At 44.5% G+C, this 18,840-nt stretch overlaps 1 protein-coding gene across 1 annotated transcript in view; it reads right to left on the reverse strand.

Annotated features, from left to right (window-relative positions):
- The window catches only part of IGSF21 (immunoglobin superfamily member 21), a 666,639-nt gene that overhangs the window by 132,103 nt on the left and 515,696 nt on the right, over positions 1-18,840 (reverse strand). Inside the window, exon 6 of the mRNA XM_088463203.1 lies at positions 6,591-7,062. Within this exon, the coding sequence (XP_088319329.1) occupies positions 6,591-7,062 (472 nt within the window). The remainder of the gene's footprint in view (positions 1-6,590; positions 7,063-18,840) is intronic.

Below are 18,840 nucleotides of genomic sequence, written 5' to 3' on the forward strand. Positions count from 1 at the left end.
CCTTTGAGTCACCGATAGAATGGCAGAATCCCAGCTGCTTTATACAGCAAGGCCGGGCGGCCTCTCCAAGCTCCAGATGTACAGTATGGGGCGTTTATCTGCACACGGGTTATAGACATGCTGGCTGTATGGAGCATGTAAGGCAATGTGGGGTACGCTGACCACATAGGGACTATGGGGGTCATTCAGAGTCGGTCGCAAGCGCTGAGCGCTCACAACTGACTCGATGTTGCCCCACTGGGCATGCGCACGACGGAGCCGGCTCCGTCGTGCGCATGCGCGAGACCCGGCTAGCGACGGACGCTCCGTCGCTAGGGGTCTCGCAGCAGACGGGGTGAGCTGTCGATGGTGAGTGCTAGCTCGCCTCGTTTGGGAGGCGGGCAGGGGGCGTGCCTGCCCAAATGGAGGCGTTCCCGCTGTAACACTTGTCGTCTGTGGGCGGCCCCACTGACATCATTGCTGATGTCAGTGGGGAACTTCCTGCTCGATCAGAGCAGGAAGCTCCCTGGGGCTTACGAGTGCCCAGACCCAACCTTAGGGTTTGTTCGTAAGTCCCGATGGTCGCGATGGTCTTGACCATCACCCATGTCGGTCGCTAGAGCTGCGGGTGTTAACCCACAGCTTAACGATCGACAAGGAGGCGGCTGTTCAGAGCGACCGATTGCATCTAATGACCGCCTCTGAATGAGGCCCTATATGCTATATGAGCATTATATTGGGCATAATATATAGGGGATACTGGAAGTATTAGCTAGCATGAGGCATGTAAGGGAACAGTTACAGGTGAGGTGCGCAGTATTTATATTGCGCTGCACAATGTCTACATTTTGCGCGGTATTCAATGGTTTCGCCCCCTTTCCCACCTGACAGGAGCTATTAAATTGTTGCTCCTGTCGGGCGCGATCAGCTGCCTGCGCACCATTTCAGCTCGCAGCCCCAGGAGGGTGTGAGCTGAAATGGGCTCAAAAGTGACCTGTTTGGGCGCCCAAACAGCACTTTTCGCGATCGCGCCCAGCACTTTGGTCGAGGTAGCAATTTTACACGGCTAAACCCGACCACTATGGGCGCGATCAGTGCGAAAATAGGCATCAATTTAATAGCGCCCCGCGATCTCCTGTTCCTTTAAACGGGAGATCCGGACCGCGAAAACAATGGAATACCGCCCTATCTCTATGCTGACAATAGAAAGAACCCCCCCAGAGCGCGCGATAAGCAAATGACTTTTATAATACAAATCATTAATATTTTTTTTCCCAGTAAACTAGACCCATTACATAACGCCACAACAGGCGCACTACGGGGCCCATTTAGCGTTAAATTTGCTGCATATTCCCTAAAAACACCCGTTTTCGGGATATACCCACAAATATTAGGTATCCCCAGATGTATTATGGAGGGATCGCAGCAGATCTCTCCGATATTCCCAACAGCCGCTGCAACCCCCCCCCCCCAGGTTTCTATGGGGGATGTGATGCTGTTGGATTTGCCAAGCAGTTTCAGACCGACAGCTAAACGCCATCTAAAGATGCGTTGTGCCGCTGTAGCATATAGGCTGTGCTTGGTAAATCTAACTGGGAGATGGTTCCTCCGGGATCTGCCTGGAGAGAATGGTTATTCCTGGCTGCTGTTTCCTATTCTCTTATGACGGTAACTGTGGGCCTGATTCAGAGCCGGACGCTCTGAACGAGCGCCCGCTCTGAATCAGGGCGTTTTTTTTTTTTTTTTTGGAGCATCCTCCTGGACGCTCGCATAGCTGTGGGTTACCACCCACAGCTTTTGCGAGCGTCCATGATGATGGTCGCAATGGTCAAGACCATCGCGACCATCGGGCTTGCGACGAGACCCTGCGGTAGGGTCTCGGTGACCGCAAGCCCTGGAGTGATTTTGGCTCTATCAGAGCCAAAATCAATCCCACTGACATCACTAGTGATGTTTGTGGGGCCGGACTCAGACGGTAGGCTTTCCCATGGGAACGCCTCCGTCTGGCAGCCACGCCCCCGGCACGCCCCCACCAAAGGGGGCGTGCTGTCACTCAACATCGACAGCATGCCCCCTTTGGTGCGAGACCCGGAGCGACAGCTTGGCTCCCTCCATCGCGCGCATGCGCACTAGGGCACCATCGACCCGCTTGCGAGCGCTCGCAAGCGGGTCTGAATCAGGCCCTCTATCCCCTATTGCAGGGGTCCCGGCCCCCCATGGAATCCAGCAGGCATTTTTATTTCTTATGATTGTCATGTTTAATGTACCCCTGACCGAGCCTCTGGGGCTTACTTGGCCACAAGGATAGTCTTATGGGCGCTGGGGGTTAGTTTTAGACCAGTGTGGGGACCCTGGCCCCCATGGACTGCACAATTACTCTAAGTGCCATCTGCTGTCTATAATCACTTATCAAACACATTTCTCATGTCTGCAAAGGATAAAAGTTACTCTCATTTGTTTTGAATGTATTTAATTTATTCTTGATCCACTAAATCCTAACACGTCATCTCATACAGTAAAAGAGTTGGATGCCCCCATGTGTCTTAGTTACCCCCTGGGGGGGTACATGTTACAAGTACATTGTTCTGGTTCTTCTATCCGGTTATCTGTTACACACCCGACAAACGCCACATTACACATACAAGGCAGCCAGACTCCGGCCCCCGCGACAATGTGGATAAAATGAGCTTGGATTCGCACAGAAGCGCGGCACAGTGCACTCTATTAATTCAACACTTTCTTTAAACAAGAAGCACATTAACCTTAATGGTTTGTAAACGAATGAGACCAAATGGCCTGATCTGCATACAAACCTAATTAGAATTGGGATAATTCCATCAAGGATGGCTGGGAGGGAGAGACCGCCGGCACTCACGCTGGAGTCATAAAAATGCATCATTACCTAAGCCATCTTCATTGCCTTGCAGGGCACGGCTCATGGGGGCTGCTGGAGACCCTCCTTGCAGTCCCTCGGAGAGCAAACGCTGAAGCGCGGAGGCTGTGGTCCAGCAGGACCATCTGGGTAAAGATGCTACTTGGACCCTTTCAGGGTTTTGGAAGCCATAAAGCTGCAGGAGCCTCGCTGTGTTCCCGATGCCCATTGTTCTGTAAGAGGCACGAACACTAGGGTCACTGTGTTTCCCCGACACCTCCTGAAGACCTGTAAATGTCTGTACAGCCACCGAGGCCTTCTACTGTGACTGCAGGAACCCTGGGGGCCCTGGCAATCACGGCTGTAGAGCAGACGCTCAGGTAGATGACATTGGCGGGCCTCCTCCATGCAGGGTTATTTGCAGAGTTCCAATAACTTCTCCAGGATGGAGACTGCTAACAGCATTGTCTGGGAACTGCTGGGTTCTGGGACATTGGACCTATATTGTTTTATATCATTCTAGCTCCTCCATACTGACTTCTAGACTGAATGCGCACAAATGTAATACTGACAAGTGAGATCTTTCTAAAACCAATACTGCCTGTGTCTTAGGAACCTAATTCTGAATAACATACGGCAGCCTGGGCCTATTGTAACTCCAACTAGCGGCCTTCAATCACCCAAATCTCTCTTTACAGCATTGCAACTTATATCCACAGACAAGTCTGTATTTAGTTGAGAGTCAGAATATCGACATGGACGTTAAGTCAACATCTAATATGTTGACATACCGCAATATCGACAGTCAAGATGTCGACATATAATTTTAATGCTAAATATAGGTTAAGGGTTGAGGTTAGTCTAAAATAGTGAAAAAAATGCTAAGTCAACATAACGAGTATGACTGTCGACATTTAGAACATGTCGAAATTCTGGTGGTGACAATAATACTGTCGACATAAAATACCGCACCTGCCGAGCATTACAGCCGTCACACAGAACAGTACAGCGGTGCAGCGCAGTTGGTTAAGGCTAATTTCAATACACACAAAGCTTCCTGCAATTAGTAGTCTCAAGCGACCCCAAACACAGAGGGAACATTATGGTGTACACTGCCCCATCCCCATATATGTCATAGAAGCACTGGAGAAGTGTGGAATGGCTTCTAGATTTGTCCCAGATTCCTGTCTTATATCTTTTAAAAACCCCAGGAGAAGTCTGTTAGAAAAGCAGACAAGTAATGTCGGCTTTTGGAAAAGCCGATTGGGTCCTGGGGGTGTGGATGTGAGGAGAGGGAGGGCTCCATCCACAGGCCAGTCCAGGTTTTGGGCCTTTCAGCCTGGTAGCAGGCTCATTAGAACTTCCACCTGGAACTGGCTGATTTAAGCAGGGTTTGCTTGTGGCTGAGTGTCTCATACCTGGGGGAGCTGGCAGTCTAGCCTGTTCAGAGACACTTGGTTAAAACCCTGTAAGTACTGTGCACGTGTTTTGTTGATGGTAAGAGCAATAGGCCCTACCATTGTTATAGCAAGGGAATCTGCTGTGTAGTTAGTGCCCAGCCGGGCTAGGATTTATGTTTATACTTTTGTGTGTGGCACAATAAAGACTGGTGCCGACCAGTTTGAACAAGATTCCCAGATTTGTCACCTGTTTCTACGGCTGCTGTGTGTAGAGAGGGAGTCCATCTACCCCCGGAGAGGGACCCCTATCCCAACTGTGTCACATTTTTATATATATATATACATATATATATATATATATATATATACATACATACACCGTAATCCACTGGGCTCAGGTAGCAGAGTCACGTCTCTGCGCGCTCTCTGGGAATAGTACAAGTGTTAATATACTTTATCCGACCCAGTTAAAATAATATTTCTATAACCACAAACAAGGGAAAACTTTTAAGCATGAATTGTGCTAAATCTTTATGATTAATATAGCACCAAATCTGCTTTATTTTATCCCAGGACATCTGCGAGGCTTTAAACCTGTCAGCGTCACCTCTGTGTCAGATGAAGGGCGCAGTAAAATCGCCATAAAATGTGCAGATCTAACAAATAATAAAACACATCAATTAAAGACGCTATTCCAATCTGTACACTAACAAAGGAACGCCGAAGAATATGATACCCATTCCCTATACAGGTCTGCCAGAAAGTGCCGCAGCGCACAGCCTCCATGTTGGATGTCACCGCTAACTTGTCATTTAAATACCAGACTGACAAAGGTTATTTCCGATTCTCCAGTTCGGCACGTTTGCCATGTCCCGGTGACCTGACACGCATCACAGAATTACAGGGAATGATGATCACTCGCACGTTGCCAAGTATAGATTTACTCTCCGTTTCATAACAATGCTGTGACTAATTTTCATTTTCCACTGGCTTCAGGTCGCGCCATATTCATACATAACATTATATTTAATAAAGATGGGAAAATGCTTATTGGTGGAACTCTGCTTTTGTAACACAGCCATTTATTCTCAGGAGGTTAGTGCATTAATGCTGGGCTCTAAGCAACGACTCGTTATGGTCCTTCGTTCCAGTAACACTACAGAACACGCCACCGTTGCAACAATTCCGCAAACAGAGTACGCATGTGCTGCAAACCTTTTAGTACAAATTTCTCAAAGTGCCATCTAATGGCGGAAAATAGTACTGCGTGCAATTTCAATATGCTGTGAGAAATTCAGTAAATACCATGTGATGTATTTTCTTACAATGGGAACAGAAGGAAGAATAATGAAATCATCTAGCATTAGAGGAGACTGGGGCACGTGCTACATCTGTGCGCACGACAGAGACTGGACGACTAACTAAGTAAGTAACCAGCCAGCATGAAACAAACTTAAGCCTATTTTTTTTCACTTTTAAAAATGTATATAACCTATAAATGTATATGATGTATGTAATGTGTATAACTATATATATATATAATATATTTATGCATATATATATATATATATATATATATAACGTACATATATACATATATATGTAAATACATACGCACATATATTAATTATATATATATATATATATGTACACATACACAGTACATATATATATATATATATATATACACACATACGCACATATATATATATTAATATATATACACAGATATATATATATATAATATATATATATAAAAATAAATAGTTATATCATATTATATAAAACTTATGGGAAGTCTCAAAGCTTTTCTACACAACTACAGGACTATAAGACATCTTTCCTTAATTTTCACATATCTTGCTAAAGTAATTGCTTCTAAATAAGTGATATTATTATTAATAAACCTCTCTGGTTTCCTGCCACGTAATACCTCCTGGTTATTATAAGTAGACAAGCGGGATATCACAGAAAACAGTCCTTCTGCACAAGACCATTCAAGTTCATCTATTAGACCTCAGTCAACCTCATTTTTAGGCCAGTTGAGGCCCTACATGGTTTCCTTGGCAACCACTATTGTATCAGTAGCTCTGATTATTTACTTTGTCCCTATTTTTAACAATACTCAGAGAGCGCTGCAGCAATGGTTTAATTATACCGATGAGAGGAACTTCCCCCAGACTCCAGTATGCAGGTCTCCCCTAAATAGCTATTTTAAGATTTAAATCAGGAGACACAATTGCCTGGAGCTCTGGCACCGGGATAGAGACGTAGCACATAAATCACACTGACAATGAATCTGGAAAACCATCTCCCCGTACAGAAAAGAGCCATCTTACCTAACGTGACTTCCGCCTGCATGGGCATAGTCAGGGCCGGGTGCTTCACCTCACAGCTAAACAGGGCCTCGTTGTCTACTTGTGGGTTTAGGGTCCAGGTGAGCATTGCTCGGACCTCTACAGTTCCGTCACTCATTGGAAGATGCATTTGGTGGAAGAAATAAGTGGGATCCGTGCTATGAACCCAACGGGGGAACTCCAGGCTGACCACCGTCTCTGGGATTGTCTCTGTCACTGGGCTGGACATAGGTTCCTGGTCGGACGTGCGGGATCGGAAAGGGTTTTCTGTGAAAGAACTTAGTCCCCGCTCCTCAGTATCCAACAGTAAAAGTGACTTTTGCATTTTAGTATCATCCATGTCTCTGTTTAGGAGGTTCCTGGACCCCCGGATGTTCATCAGTCCGGCTGCGGCAGCCGGTGGATCCATCATAGGCACCACCTCGATCAGCTCCCCATCTCTCTTGAAATATACCTTGGGAAAAACACATGGACATGATTAAGCTAACAGCAGCTGTATTCAATAAGAGCTCAGGAAGCCGCATCTAGCCGCGGAGCTAAATGGCAACTGGGCTGTGCTGCCGCCCATCCACATTTTGTAACCTTCTTTATGATAAAGCGGTGGTCCTCTAATTTTAATTAAAAACAAAAAAAATTCTAAATGCCACAAATTAATTTTTTTTTTTTTTTTTAAAAAAGTTGACACTGGGGCAGCAGAGCTGGGCTTCCAGTTTCACTAATTAAAAAATTAATTAATTAGCTAAAAAATATTATTTATTTTTATTTATTTAAAAAAAAATTAAAAATGAAAAAGAGTGAAAATATCTTTTATTAAAAAATATTGAGACGGTCATAACAAAACGTATTGCCGCCACCCTTGGCAAACAGACATCCTTATCCGTAGGCGAATCTTACCGCCGGTATGGTGATACAAAATAAAATCCCTATATGAACACCCATTTCCACCAGCAATATGACTTTCTGCCCTCTGATAAATATACCTGTTAGTCTGCTTCTAAGTATATACTAATCAGTTTAATTATCCTGTTGTACTCTCACCTTACTGGCTATTTACAGGGACGCAGTTAGGAAAATATTTAGCCTTACTGGTAGAACGCATGGCATACTGAAAAATGTTACCAGCTCTTAAGTCGGTCTTCCTCCAGAAGACTCCCTTGAGAGTTTTGAATAACTTCTATCACCCCTGCACCTATGTGCAGGGGTGATAGTCCCCGCTCCTCAGTATCCAACAGTAAAAGTGACTTTTGCATTTTAGTATCATCCATGTCTCTGTTTAGGAGGTTCCTGGACCCCCGGATGTTCATCAGTCCGGCCTGATTCAGAGCCGGATGCAATTAGCACTCGCTCGTCCTGAAAATAGGGGTGGCTATTCAAATGAACCGTTCGCTGTTTGCGGTCTGTTCATGCCTCTAGGTCTGAACGAGCAAACAAAACTTGCGGTCGTTTTTTGGGAAACTACGCCCCCTGGCCGCTCGCATCCTACGTCATGTCCGCTATTTATTAGATTAATCGAGTACATCGACCAGGGTATGAGCTGCTCGCTATTCTTGTGGTTGGTTTTTGCTACCACAATTTTGCGAGCAGTTCTGGCTATAAAATAACCCAGTGACGTGGTCAATGACGCTGCTGTTTTAATTATGCACACCCATAAAACGCCCGTTTTGACCTTTAAGCACGCCTGCGATCGGATCTCCACTCCCCGTTTTCAAGCACCTTCCCCTGTTACCACCCACATACGCCTCTTTCTGTCACTCAAATTATCAGGCATTCGCTACTGAATAGATTGGGGGAATCAGTCTGTACCCCAAAATAAGACGCCCTGACACAGATGTGTACTATTAGCCCTAATAAATGTACTTGGTGTCCTTAATTTGTGTTAAATGCTTTCTAGGAGCATATTTGTAAAAGTGGTGACGAATGATAGAAAACAGTATTTTTTTGTGAAAGTAAATAGTCCTGTCAAATTTGGGGTACTTGAAAATGGGTGCTAGCATATTTTTGTGTCTTTAAAGTGTACTTTTAAAAAATTTTTTGAAAAATCCACCTGCTGCAAGCACCTGCAATCCTAAAAACACCTGGCCCATCCATACAACCCCCCAAGAAACCTATTTTGCTACTTTTTATACTTGCCCCCCCACTTTTTTTAATTTTTGCCCCAAAAATGACATGTCTCTTTTTGGGGTGTTCTGAGATAATTTTTTTGTGCGGCCGATTTGTCCTTTGGGGGCAGTGTCCAAAGGATTCGGAATCAATTCCCTACATACCCCAAAATAGACATTTTTGCCTGCCATTCATTGGAGAAACTTTTCCGCCTGTGTCAGTGCATTGAGTTTCCGCTTAGGCGAATTGGTCCCAGAATTGGATTTGGAGATAAGATGGAAACAGGCGAAAAGCGGCAATAGGCGAAACTTTTTCGCCGCTTTCTGCGGCTAATTGAACCCCGCCCTAAAAAAGAAAAACTGCTTTGTTGGAGATACTCCGCCGTGAACGAAGGTTGGCCACTTTCCATATAGAAAAAGGGGTCGTGACCTTTCATAAGAAATGGGGTAAATACCTGGCTACTGAAAAACTACCAGTGCAGACACAGACTTCTATCTGGAAAGTATTTGAGAATACGGAACGGTTTATCTTACGACAGGTTATATAGGCTGCGATCTCACTCTATTCGCCCCCCCGCCTCGCACCCTCAGACCCTCATATGTCCCATTGTATTGCACTTATGAGTTGAACTAACCTTGTCACTCACCGTCATTATTGTGACTCACGTGGAAATACTTTACTTTTTATAACCTTGGTACAGGTTGAGTCTCCCATATCCATATATTCCGAAATACAGAATTATTTTGGCATGGCTGAGATAATGAAACCTTTGATTTTTGATGGTACAATGTACACAAACTTGGTTTAAGGCAAAAACTATTACAAATATTGTATAAAATTACCTTCAGGCTGTGTGTATAAGGTGTATATGAAACATAAATGAATTTCATGTATGTACACAAACTTTGCTTGAGCCATAAAATTATTGAAAATATTGTATAAAATGACCTGCAGGCTGTGTGTATAAGGTGTATATAACACATAAATGCATTCTGTGTGTATATTTGGGTCCCATTCCCAAGATATCTCATTATGATATGCACATATTCCAAAATACGGAATATTCCAGTATCTAAAATACCCCTGGTCCCAAGCATTTTGGATATGGGAGACTCAACCTGTAATGTAATTTATTTACATGCTTTCTTTACTATCTCTTTTTTTATTCCCTCTTTCGGTTCCCCACTTAATTGCACCTTTTACTGTGCTTAATATTCTTGTTAAATTTATTTTATTTTATATAATATATATATATATATTTATTGTGATAGGATCACTGGTAAAGTGGTCTGTGGCAGGTACATTTGTCCCAGATTCCTGTCTTTTGTGTTTTAAACCCCCAGGAGAAAGTCTGCAGTGTAGCAGGCTTGAGTTTCGGCTTTTTGAAAAGCTGGTTTGGGACCTGGGGGTTGTGGGTGAGAGGAGAGGGAGGGCTCCACCCACGGCCACTCCAGGTTTTGGTTCTCGCAGCCTGGTAACAGGCTTGTTAGTTTTCCACCTGAGAGTGGCCAATATAAGCCTAGTTTGTTTAGGGCTGAGTGTCTCACCTGGGAGAGCAGGCAGGGAGTTTGCTCAGAGACACTTGAAAAACCTATTTGTGAGTGCTGTGCTGTGCTTTTGTTGCTGGCGAGGGCATCAGGCCCTGCCAGGTTCTGGTAGTGAGGGAACTACCTGTGAAGTTAGTGCACCGACAGGGCTAGGATTTATATTTATGTTTTCTTTATATTTCTGACATTGTACAATAAAGACTGGCGCCGACCAGCTTGTACTTGCATCCAGACTGGTGTGCTGCTTCCCTGCTGCTGTGTGTGTGTGTAAGGAAGGAGTCCCCTACCCAGAAGAGGGACCTCCTAATCTGACTGTGTCACAATATATATATATATATATATATATATATACATATATATATATATATATATATATATATATATATATGGGATGTGCGCAGACCCCTGTGGTTTGGATCTGTATCTCCTTCAAGGTTTTGGATCTGGATTTGGTTTTGCAAACCACCCTCAGGTGTTTTGGTTTTGGATCTGGATAATTTAAATAAAAAATAGATGAAAAGTTTTAAAAACAGCTAAAATCATGTAATTTATGCAATCCCAAACCCGAAATTCGTATTTAAAATCGGAATTCTGAACCGCAATAAGATCAGAACTGCGACCCGGATTTACCCGGATCTCCTCAGGAGATTGGAACCGCAACTCGGATTCACGACATTAGAGTGGATCTGGATTTCTGGAGAACCGAACCGCGCTTCTCTAATAAATATATATATATATATATAGATAGAGAGAGGATAGGGGGATGGCAGCACCCACGGTTTTGAAAAAATCAGGACAGCAGTCCACTTAGTTAATCCAACGTTTCGGAATTACTGAAATGTTGAATTAACTAAGTGGACTGCTGTCCTGGTTTTTTCAATACCGTGAGTGCTGCCATCCCCCTATCCTCTCTCTATTTACAAATCTATATGGAAGGCACCCGGTAAGACAACATTGCGGGAGCAGGAGTGCCGAACTTATGTCACTACATTTGCTATCTATATATATATATATATATATATATATATATACACACACTCGTGTATATATATATATATATATATATATATATAACTACGGCAACATCGGTTAATTTTGACTTTCACCTTGTATTTTTGCTGTGAAATAAACAGACTTTATAAAAATGAAAGTTCTATAAAGCCACAGACTTCACACATTTAAATACATAAATTGGCAGATTTCCTTGATTGCTGTTACTTACAGATTTGCACTTTCCCTTAATAAAAAATACTTCTCTCAGCTTCGCGCGAATTACGACGCAGCACCTGCTTTTACTATAATCAGCCTGCACAGTAAGATTAACCGGCAATCACAGGATGTCTCTTTACTTATATGCTAATCAAGTTGCTTGAAAGGAAATTTAGGACACACGCAAAATGTAATAAGCAGGAAGCACACGGTTTCATGTAAAGGAAAAGGCATACAGCCGGGCACGTGTGAAATGTGCATTATCTGTGTCACTTTGTTATGCAAGAAATCTACCGGCAATTGTCACATCTTCCGTCTGTCACCGGGCTCACAGACGCCTCCTGTGTAATGTTCCTTTTCTTCCAATGTATCACAGCTGTTAGTGCTCACCCAGCTCCCACCTCCCTCCGATCTATACCTGTAATATCTCTCGTATATAACCTGCCATCGCCAGGATACATTTCCAGACAATCATCCAGCTCAGATGGGAACCTTATAAATCAAGTGTGTACGTAAACAATGGGAACGTACTGGGCTAGTAATGAGGCCCGCGCACTTGTCAGACGTCGTCTCCAGCAGCCATGAGTGAGGCGGCGTGACCTTCGCATGGCAACCTGAAGACATCAGGTATGAACAGATGTTACCGGCTGTGGAATTAGACAAATAATCTGCTATTGTCAATTATTTAGTACAACACGCAGCTCTCCGGCGGAAGTGATGAAGCAGCATGGGGCCTAGTTAGATAGGGGGGGGGGGGGGGCGATTGATTATATTGAGATCATGTCTGACATCTGACACTCTGGTCAGGCTACCTCCGCGGCCGCCTCGGCCCAGGCGTCCTCTAATCCCGCAGCCCTCCATCGTCTCTCCCGAGGAATCTTGGATCATTGTCAGACGGGAGCCGTATATTGGGGGCTTCCTGACATCTAATGGCTTCAGTTTCTGCGGCGGAGATTACAGCAGCTTTTCGCAGGGTGACGGATAACTCAGAACGTTGCGCAGAGAGGAAAAAACCAATAAGCAAATCTCACACACCTGTCTGTATGTGAGTAATGAAACACATTTCAAAGGAACTTACTTTCAAGTCTCATTTATCCTACAAATATAACCTCTACAGGCACATTAACCCCATTTTAAAACTGTTTTATGTTATTCATCTAATGGAGAGATCAAGAAACGTGCATATGAAACCATTCAGTTCATTCGGAGACAGTCACTTGGGTAACAGGAGCTAAGCAGCCCAGTTGAGGACCACTCTCAGACAAGGCGATCTCCAATGTGTGTGGGTAGAAGAGGGATCCCCCAACACCTACCGTCACCCACCTCCCATCGCCGCTACCTGCGTGGCCCCACTTCCCAACTGCAGGTGGAAGTCATTTACTTTCCAATCAGATAGTTTATAAGGATGAAGAGGACGCGGGGGGCAGAGGAGAAGGGCCCTTTGGGGACCACTCATGGATGCCTGCTGTGTATAAATAAACTCACTCTCTCTACAGAAAGGTCTTCATACAAAGATAGAACAGAAAAAAAAGATATTGAGGTTAATGTCTAGAAGACAGTACAGAGTACAGGACATATATATTATGATGCGGCATTACTTGCAGACTTCTATCTCTTCTCCCGTTACTTACTATGGTACTGACCTCTTACTGTTGGATCGAGCCCGGTGACTGACCCAAAAACAGGAGTAGGGTCACCGCCCTCACGCCTGTAGCTAGACTGGAGCCACGCTGACACAGCGAAATCATCGATATACAAAACGCAAGTTGCTCAATCACTTTATAGGCTTAAATGGGTTGCTTGTAAGGGAGGTTTACCCAGAGAACCTCATCTGTACGGGCTCTAAAATGAGGTTCTCAGGTGGTCTCGCGGGAGGAACGGCCCTGGGCCTCAGCGTTTCCTAATAAATGATTGTGAAGCTTTGGAATGATAACACAACCACAGTGAGCATTTGCCAAGCTCTCAGAGATGAAGAGATTTAGAGCCGGGTGCCAGCAAAGTGTCAAATAAATAATTTAATTAGTCTTGTTAATAGCTGTGACATCCCATCTTTTTGAAATGTTCTTTGTTAATGAAACTTGTAACAGAGGCATAAAGATGGCAAACAATACAATACAATAACAAGATCTGGCGGACACTGTGAAGGATTGCCGGAAAATAACTGTTCAGATGAATGGGTGCAGTAATTGTAAGGGAAGAAAAACATGGAAGAAATAAGAGAATTAATAAGGTGGCAGGGAGAAAGGGGGTTGTGGGGGAACCATACTGGAGGACATCCTGGCCTAAGCAGGAAAGGCTGGTTCCATGACCTTGAGCTGGATTTAGAGGTGACCCTAAGTGCAGGCACCTCCAGTATCAGGGGACTCTAGGGCAACCTTTTGTATTACTGGACAGGGCCACCAAAGTTGAGGCATCAAACCTCTCTATAGACCACAAGCCAAAGTATGGTACCACCTGGGGTTATAGCTACATACTACACTAATGCTCATTGAGCTTCTGTCCGTCATTCTGAAGATTTTGAACCTTGCAATAGAAATTAGATTGAAGGCCACTCTCCATTTCACCGCAAGAAGGGAGTGGGGTTCTTCCACTCGGTACAGAATATTCATGAGGCAGCGCTCAGGTGAGTTACCGAACAACTGAGCAAGATACCCAGAAAGCCGGGCTGATCAGATTAGGAAATAAGAAAAAGTTGGATTTGCAGCTGTCTCCAGGGACCCAAACCAGGCTGAACTCCTCCCGTCAAGAGCCCGGCTCAGAGAGTTGATGGACCTGCAGAATATTCCCCTGCTGTCAGTCTGTCCGGTTGGATGGTCAATGGAGAGACATAAAAACCTCATAAAGAGCTGGGTAAGACACAACAGAAGCTCATCCATGAATTCTGCCACTTTCGGCTACAGATTTACTTGCGACTCAATGAATATTCCTTGAAGAGAGACTTAAGTTGCGAAGCAACTTTAACTTAGAAAAGAATAACCACTGGGACAGCTTTGGGTGCTCCCAATGTGGGGGAAAGATTTCAATGAGTCCCAGCGATGTCCATCTTTTTAGCCAGGTCGGACTGAAGAACAAGGAACCAGGACAGCAATCATTCCCCAAGTCCTCAACTTGGCAGGGACAACATCTACTGGCATCTGTTCACCGTAAGAAACCCAAGTGATATTCACAGCCAGGATAACACTATACGCATTATTCTAACCCCTCCACCGCGTCTCTCACAACGCTGGTTCCCCATCACTTCTAATATTGTAAAATACAATTCTAAAGCAGAACCCTCCATTCTCTGGACAATTTTCTTACATTAAAATAAAGCCATTTATATGCCCAATATAATGGGAAACATGCTTCCGGGGGTAATGCTAATTCTGAGCTGAACGACATAATGGATAAATATATGGGAGACACAACCTGAATCTTCCAGACATAAATAATGAAGTAATTTCCACAGCCACTTAATGAAGAAAGTGAATTGGCCGAACGCACGCGTCAGAGCCCTAACCCGCTAACCAACGCTCGGCAGAATTAATCCGTCTCCTAACAGCTTCCCCCCTGACAGCTGCCAATGAAGTGTAATTAACTTTCCATGCTGAGAAAACAGGTCACCGGGCTGCCCCGGATGCACGGGGCTCCCAGGAACATCACACGGGAATTTTTTCTGCCACTTCAAATCTTCAATTTGAAAAATTGATTTTCCTAGAATTCCACCTCTGTATTAGAATCAGAGGGGATGGGAATCAGCATCTGATTTATCGTATCTGCTACCTAAAAGAAAGCAGCATTTATAGGTAGAGCTAAGTTGTGAAGACCGAGAGCGTGATTCTAATGCTGGGTACACACCTGACAGATATATCTGCAGGTGATGGTTGTTCGTACACACCGAACAACCATCATCTGTTATCTGGCCCCGGGTCCCGCTGGTCGAGGGGCGTGTTGCACCCCCCTCCCCGTGGCCTCTGCTGCAAATGTACGGGCGGTTGACTGATCGCCCGTACACACAGCACGACGGCCCAATATATCTGCCGTTGGCTGTGCAGCAGAGCCGATGTGATATGTCATATCGCTGGCACACACAGGCCGACGGGCACCCGATATATTGGCCGATCAGTTGATCGGCTAGTATATCTGCCAGTGTGTACCCAGCAGAAGTCGGACGCCAGTGGAAATGTGCCAGGGACTCGTGGATATCTGCAGACTGCACTGTGGAAAGAAATCGCCAGCTGCGCAGGAGCTGGATAATGAATCCGCACATGGGCGGGGTTTGCAAGTACATACAGATCGATCCATCCATCAGTGGAATGGGCATTTCTGGGTAGCGACCACGCAGATGCATGGAAACGATCCATTTATTGGGAGTGTAAACCAACTTCCATGCTCATTCCTAGAGTGCGGGCGCAGATGGCACGCCTGTTTATGACGGAACTCTTGCATCCAGCATTGGGTGGCTCCAACATAAAGCTACAGTTGCGCTAGATTCCGTATTACGAAGGAAGAGGGTACAATGGCGTTTTAATGAACCAGAATGACCAAACAGGGGATTAAAACAAATATTAAACCGCAACTGTCTAAAATTCCAGACAGCTAAAGGCCAATAAAACCATATTAAATGTGTCCATTGTATCGCACGCGTCCGGTTTATGTACAGCACGCAGCCATGTAATAATATCACTGTAAAGTTACTGGATACATTACCAGCGGGAGCCGCAGGACAAAATGCCTCTTCTAGTGCCAATTAAATGTCAGGAATGCCTTCATCCTGCTACCAAAGTGTTTGCAAGGTGCTATTACGGCCCTATTAATAGAAGCGTTAGTAAGAGGGAATGCGGCTTTAAGAAGGTTTTATAGCAAGGCGAAAAACGGAGTTAAAGATGAAATACCAATTCTTTATCTGAGCGGCCTAGTAAGTCAGAGCCTGCTTAAATGTGCTCCCCCCACCCCCCCTCCCTAAATAGCATTTTAACATGGCGATGCATCCGTCAAATGCAGAACACTGCGGAGAGGGCAAGGGACCAAATTATACATTCTGACTATAGAGGATGAATAATAGGCAGAATGGAGGGCGAGGAACGCAAAACAAGAGATCTCTTGATTGGAAGGGCTTATGAAAGGGAAGTGGAGGGAGAGGATAAAAGCTTTGCCGGTAACTGTGAGAGCAGAAACACAGAGCTTGATACAGATCTACAAAGCACATTAAGATGTATTAATTTAGCGGGTCGATTCAGTCAATAGGAGGCCTGCCTGCTTGGATTGTCACAGCCGTGAAAGGAACGAGCAGAGGGAACAAGGAGTCATAATGATGTTTGCTCATTTCTCCGCTCTCGTTTTATCTAGAAGTGTCGACTTTGTGACAATACTAATCACAACAAGCGGGGAGCAGACGTGGTGGAATCTACGGTGACAGGAGCGGCGCTGGCGGCTCGCATGACAATAAGACGCAAGGTGCCAAAAGCAGCAGTGAGACAGATATGTGGATATTTAATGGACGGAGATAAACATGACTGCCAGTCTCATTACGCGCATCATGAACACGTACTGTATGTTAGCAGAGACAGGGACGCGTCCACAAAAATGCAATAACGCACTAAATGGAAAACGACAACCTGCGCTGATAGCTGATGGGAGCCGCGGAGGGGGGTGCAGATGGGAGCGTGGCTGGAAGCTCTGGCGGCAGTGCTTAGGAAGAACAGTGTTCAGGGGATTTAGCTGATAGGGCCGTATTCAATTTGGATGCGAAAAGTCAGAATCGGCGATAAATTATCGCCAATGACATAATTTTCGCATGTTCCAATTATCCCCGTATTCATTTAAAAATACTTTTCTTTATAAAAAAACGTGGATAAGTGTTCACCATGTTTTACATAGTGAAAAAATTTGCAGAATTGGGATTTAGGGGTGCAGGCTTAAAAAAAAATAGCCTGCACCCCTGGGAATGTCATTTAAAAATAAACTGTAAAAAAAAAAAAAAAATCGGGACACCCTAAAAAATTAACTTTAATTTTTGGGGTAAAAAAATAATAATTAGGGAACACACTAAAAATAGCCTACACCCCTGGGATGCCCCCTAAAAACAACACGTGTCAAAAAAAGTAAAATAAAAAAAATAATCGGGACACCAAAAAAAAAAAATTATTTTAATTTTGGGGTTAAAAATAAAAAACTGGGGAACCAAATCCTAAAGTAGCCAAATCGAGTCCAGAGGGGTCTCCAAGTATGCGTCAGGTGTTTTCTTCATTGCGGGTAGTAGCGGCAGGTGCATTTTTGAAGAATTTTTAAAAATCATTTTAGGGAGTTAAAAAAAAGCTTACTCCCATTTTCATGTACCCCAAATTTGATAGGAATAGTTATCTTTACAAAAAAAAGTCTTAAGTGCTATTCTTCACCCCTTCTTCATAGCCGCAAATATGCACCTGCCGCGGCTATTAAAAAAACCCCAACTTCCTTCAGCAGGTAAAAATGGGGGTACCCATAGTGATCCCCCATTTCTAGACATCATTAGGGGGGTCCTTGGAATATTTCCCGAAAATTCCCATTTTTTTGCCGATACCTTTCCGTCGGCTCCCGTTTTCATTGATTTCTAATTGAATACGGGTATAAAGTGGGCACGCGCCCGATACTTTATCCCCGGAAAACCTGCGATGTGGAGCGAAAAGTTCAGCACGGACTTTTCGCTCACATATTGAATACGGCCCATAGTATGTAGTATAAAAAAATTGCAAATACTTATATCCCATGGCTGCAGATGCACCGGAAGGGCGATATATTGGGGCCTTCAATACTGCTTCTCCCAAATGCCTTGAGTCTTTTCTACTAGGGTGCTGTCCTGTGGACGTGAGATGCAGACTATTGCGCCCACCTATATATTGTCTGTTGTGCCCCAGTAATCCGTCTGGCTTTCGGCACACCCCGAATCTGACCCTCATGTACAGGATTCACCACTGATTGGTTAGATTGCCAATTCTCAAACGGTGATGCGGGCAAGATCGGACTGCCTCATTTATAGTATAAATCCGTCCATCTCATATGCAAATGCAGAGGGAGGTGTCAGACACTTCCTTGCTACAATTGCGATCTCAGCGCTGCGAATGAGGTCGCAGACTAGGATCATCATTGTGATCATGACGAACGATATCTCTAAATGAGGCCCAGAGCTCAAAGGCAAAAAATACAGCAGAGAAGCAGATCTATGCATGTTATATTCTGTGTATATACAACGTCTGCGTTTTCTTTTATCGCTATTCGAGGTCTGCGGGAACAAGTGTAAGAGCCGCTGATCGAGATTTTTCTTCTTCTAAACGTCAAACCTTCATGTGACCGGTCCAGAGCACAATCCTGTAGTGTTTCTTGTAGCTGTCGGATGACAATTCTACGGGGCTGTACAC

This window comes from Taudactylus pleione, unplaced genomic scaffold (genome assembly GCF_031769625.1).
Source record: "Taudactylus pleione unplaced genomic scaffold, aTauple2 ptg001334l, whole genome shotgun sequence".
In the NCBI taxonomy this organism is placed as follows: Eukaryota; Metazoa; Chordata; class Amphibia; order Anura; family Myobatrachidae; genus Taudactylus; species Taudactylus pleione.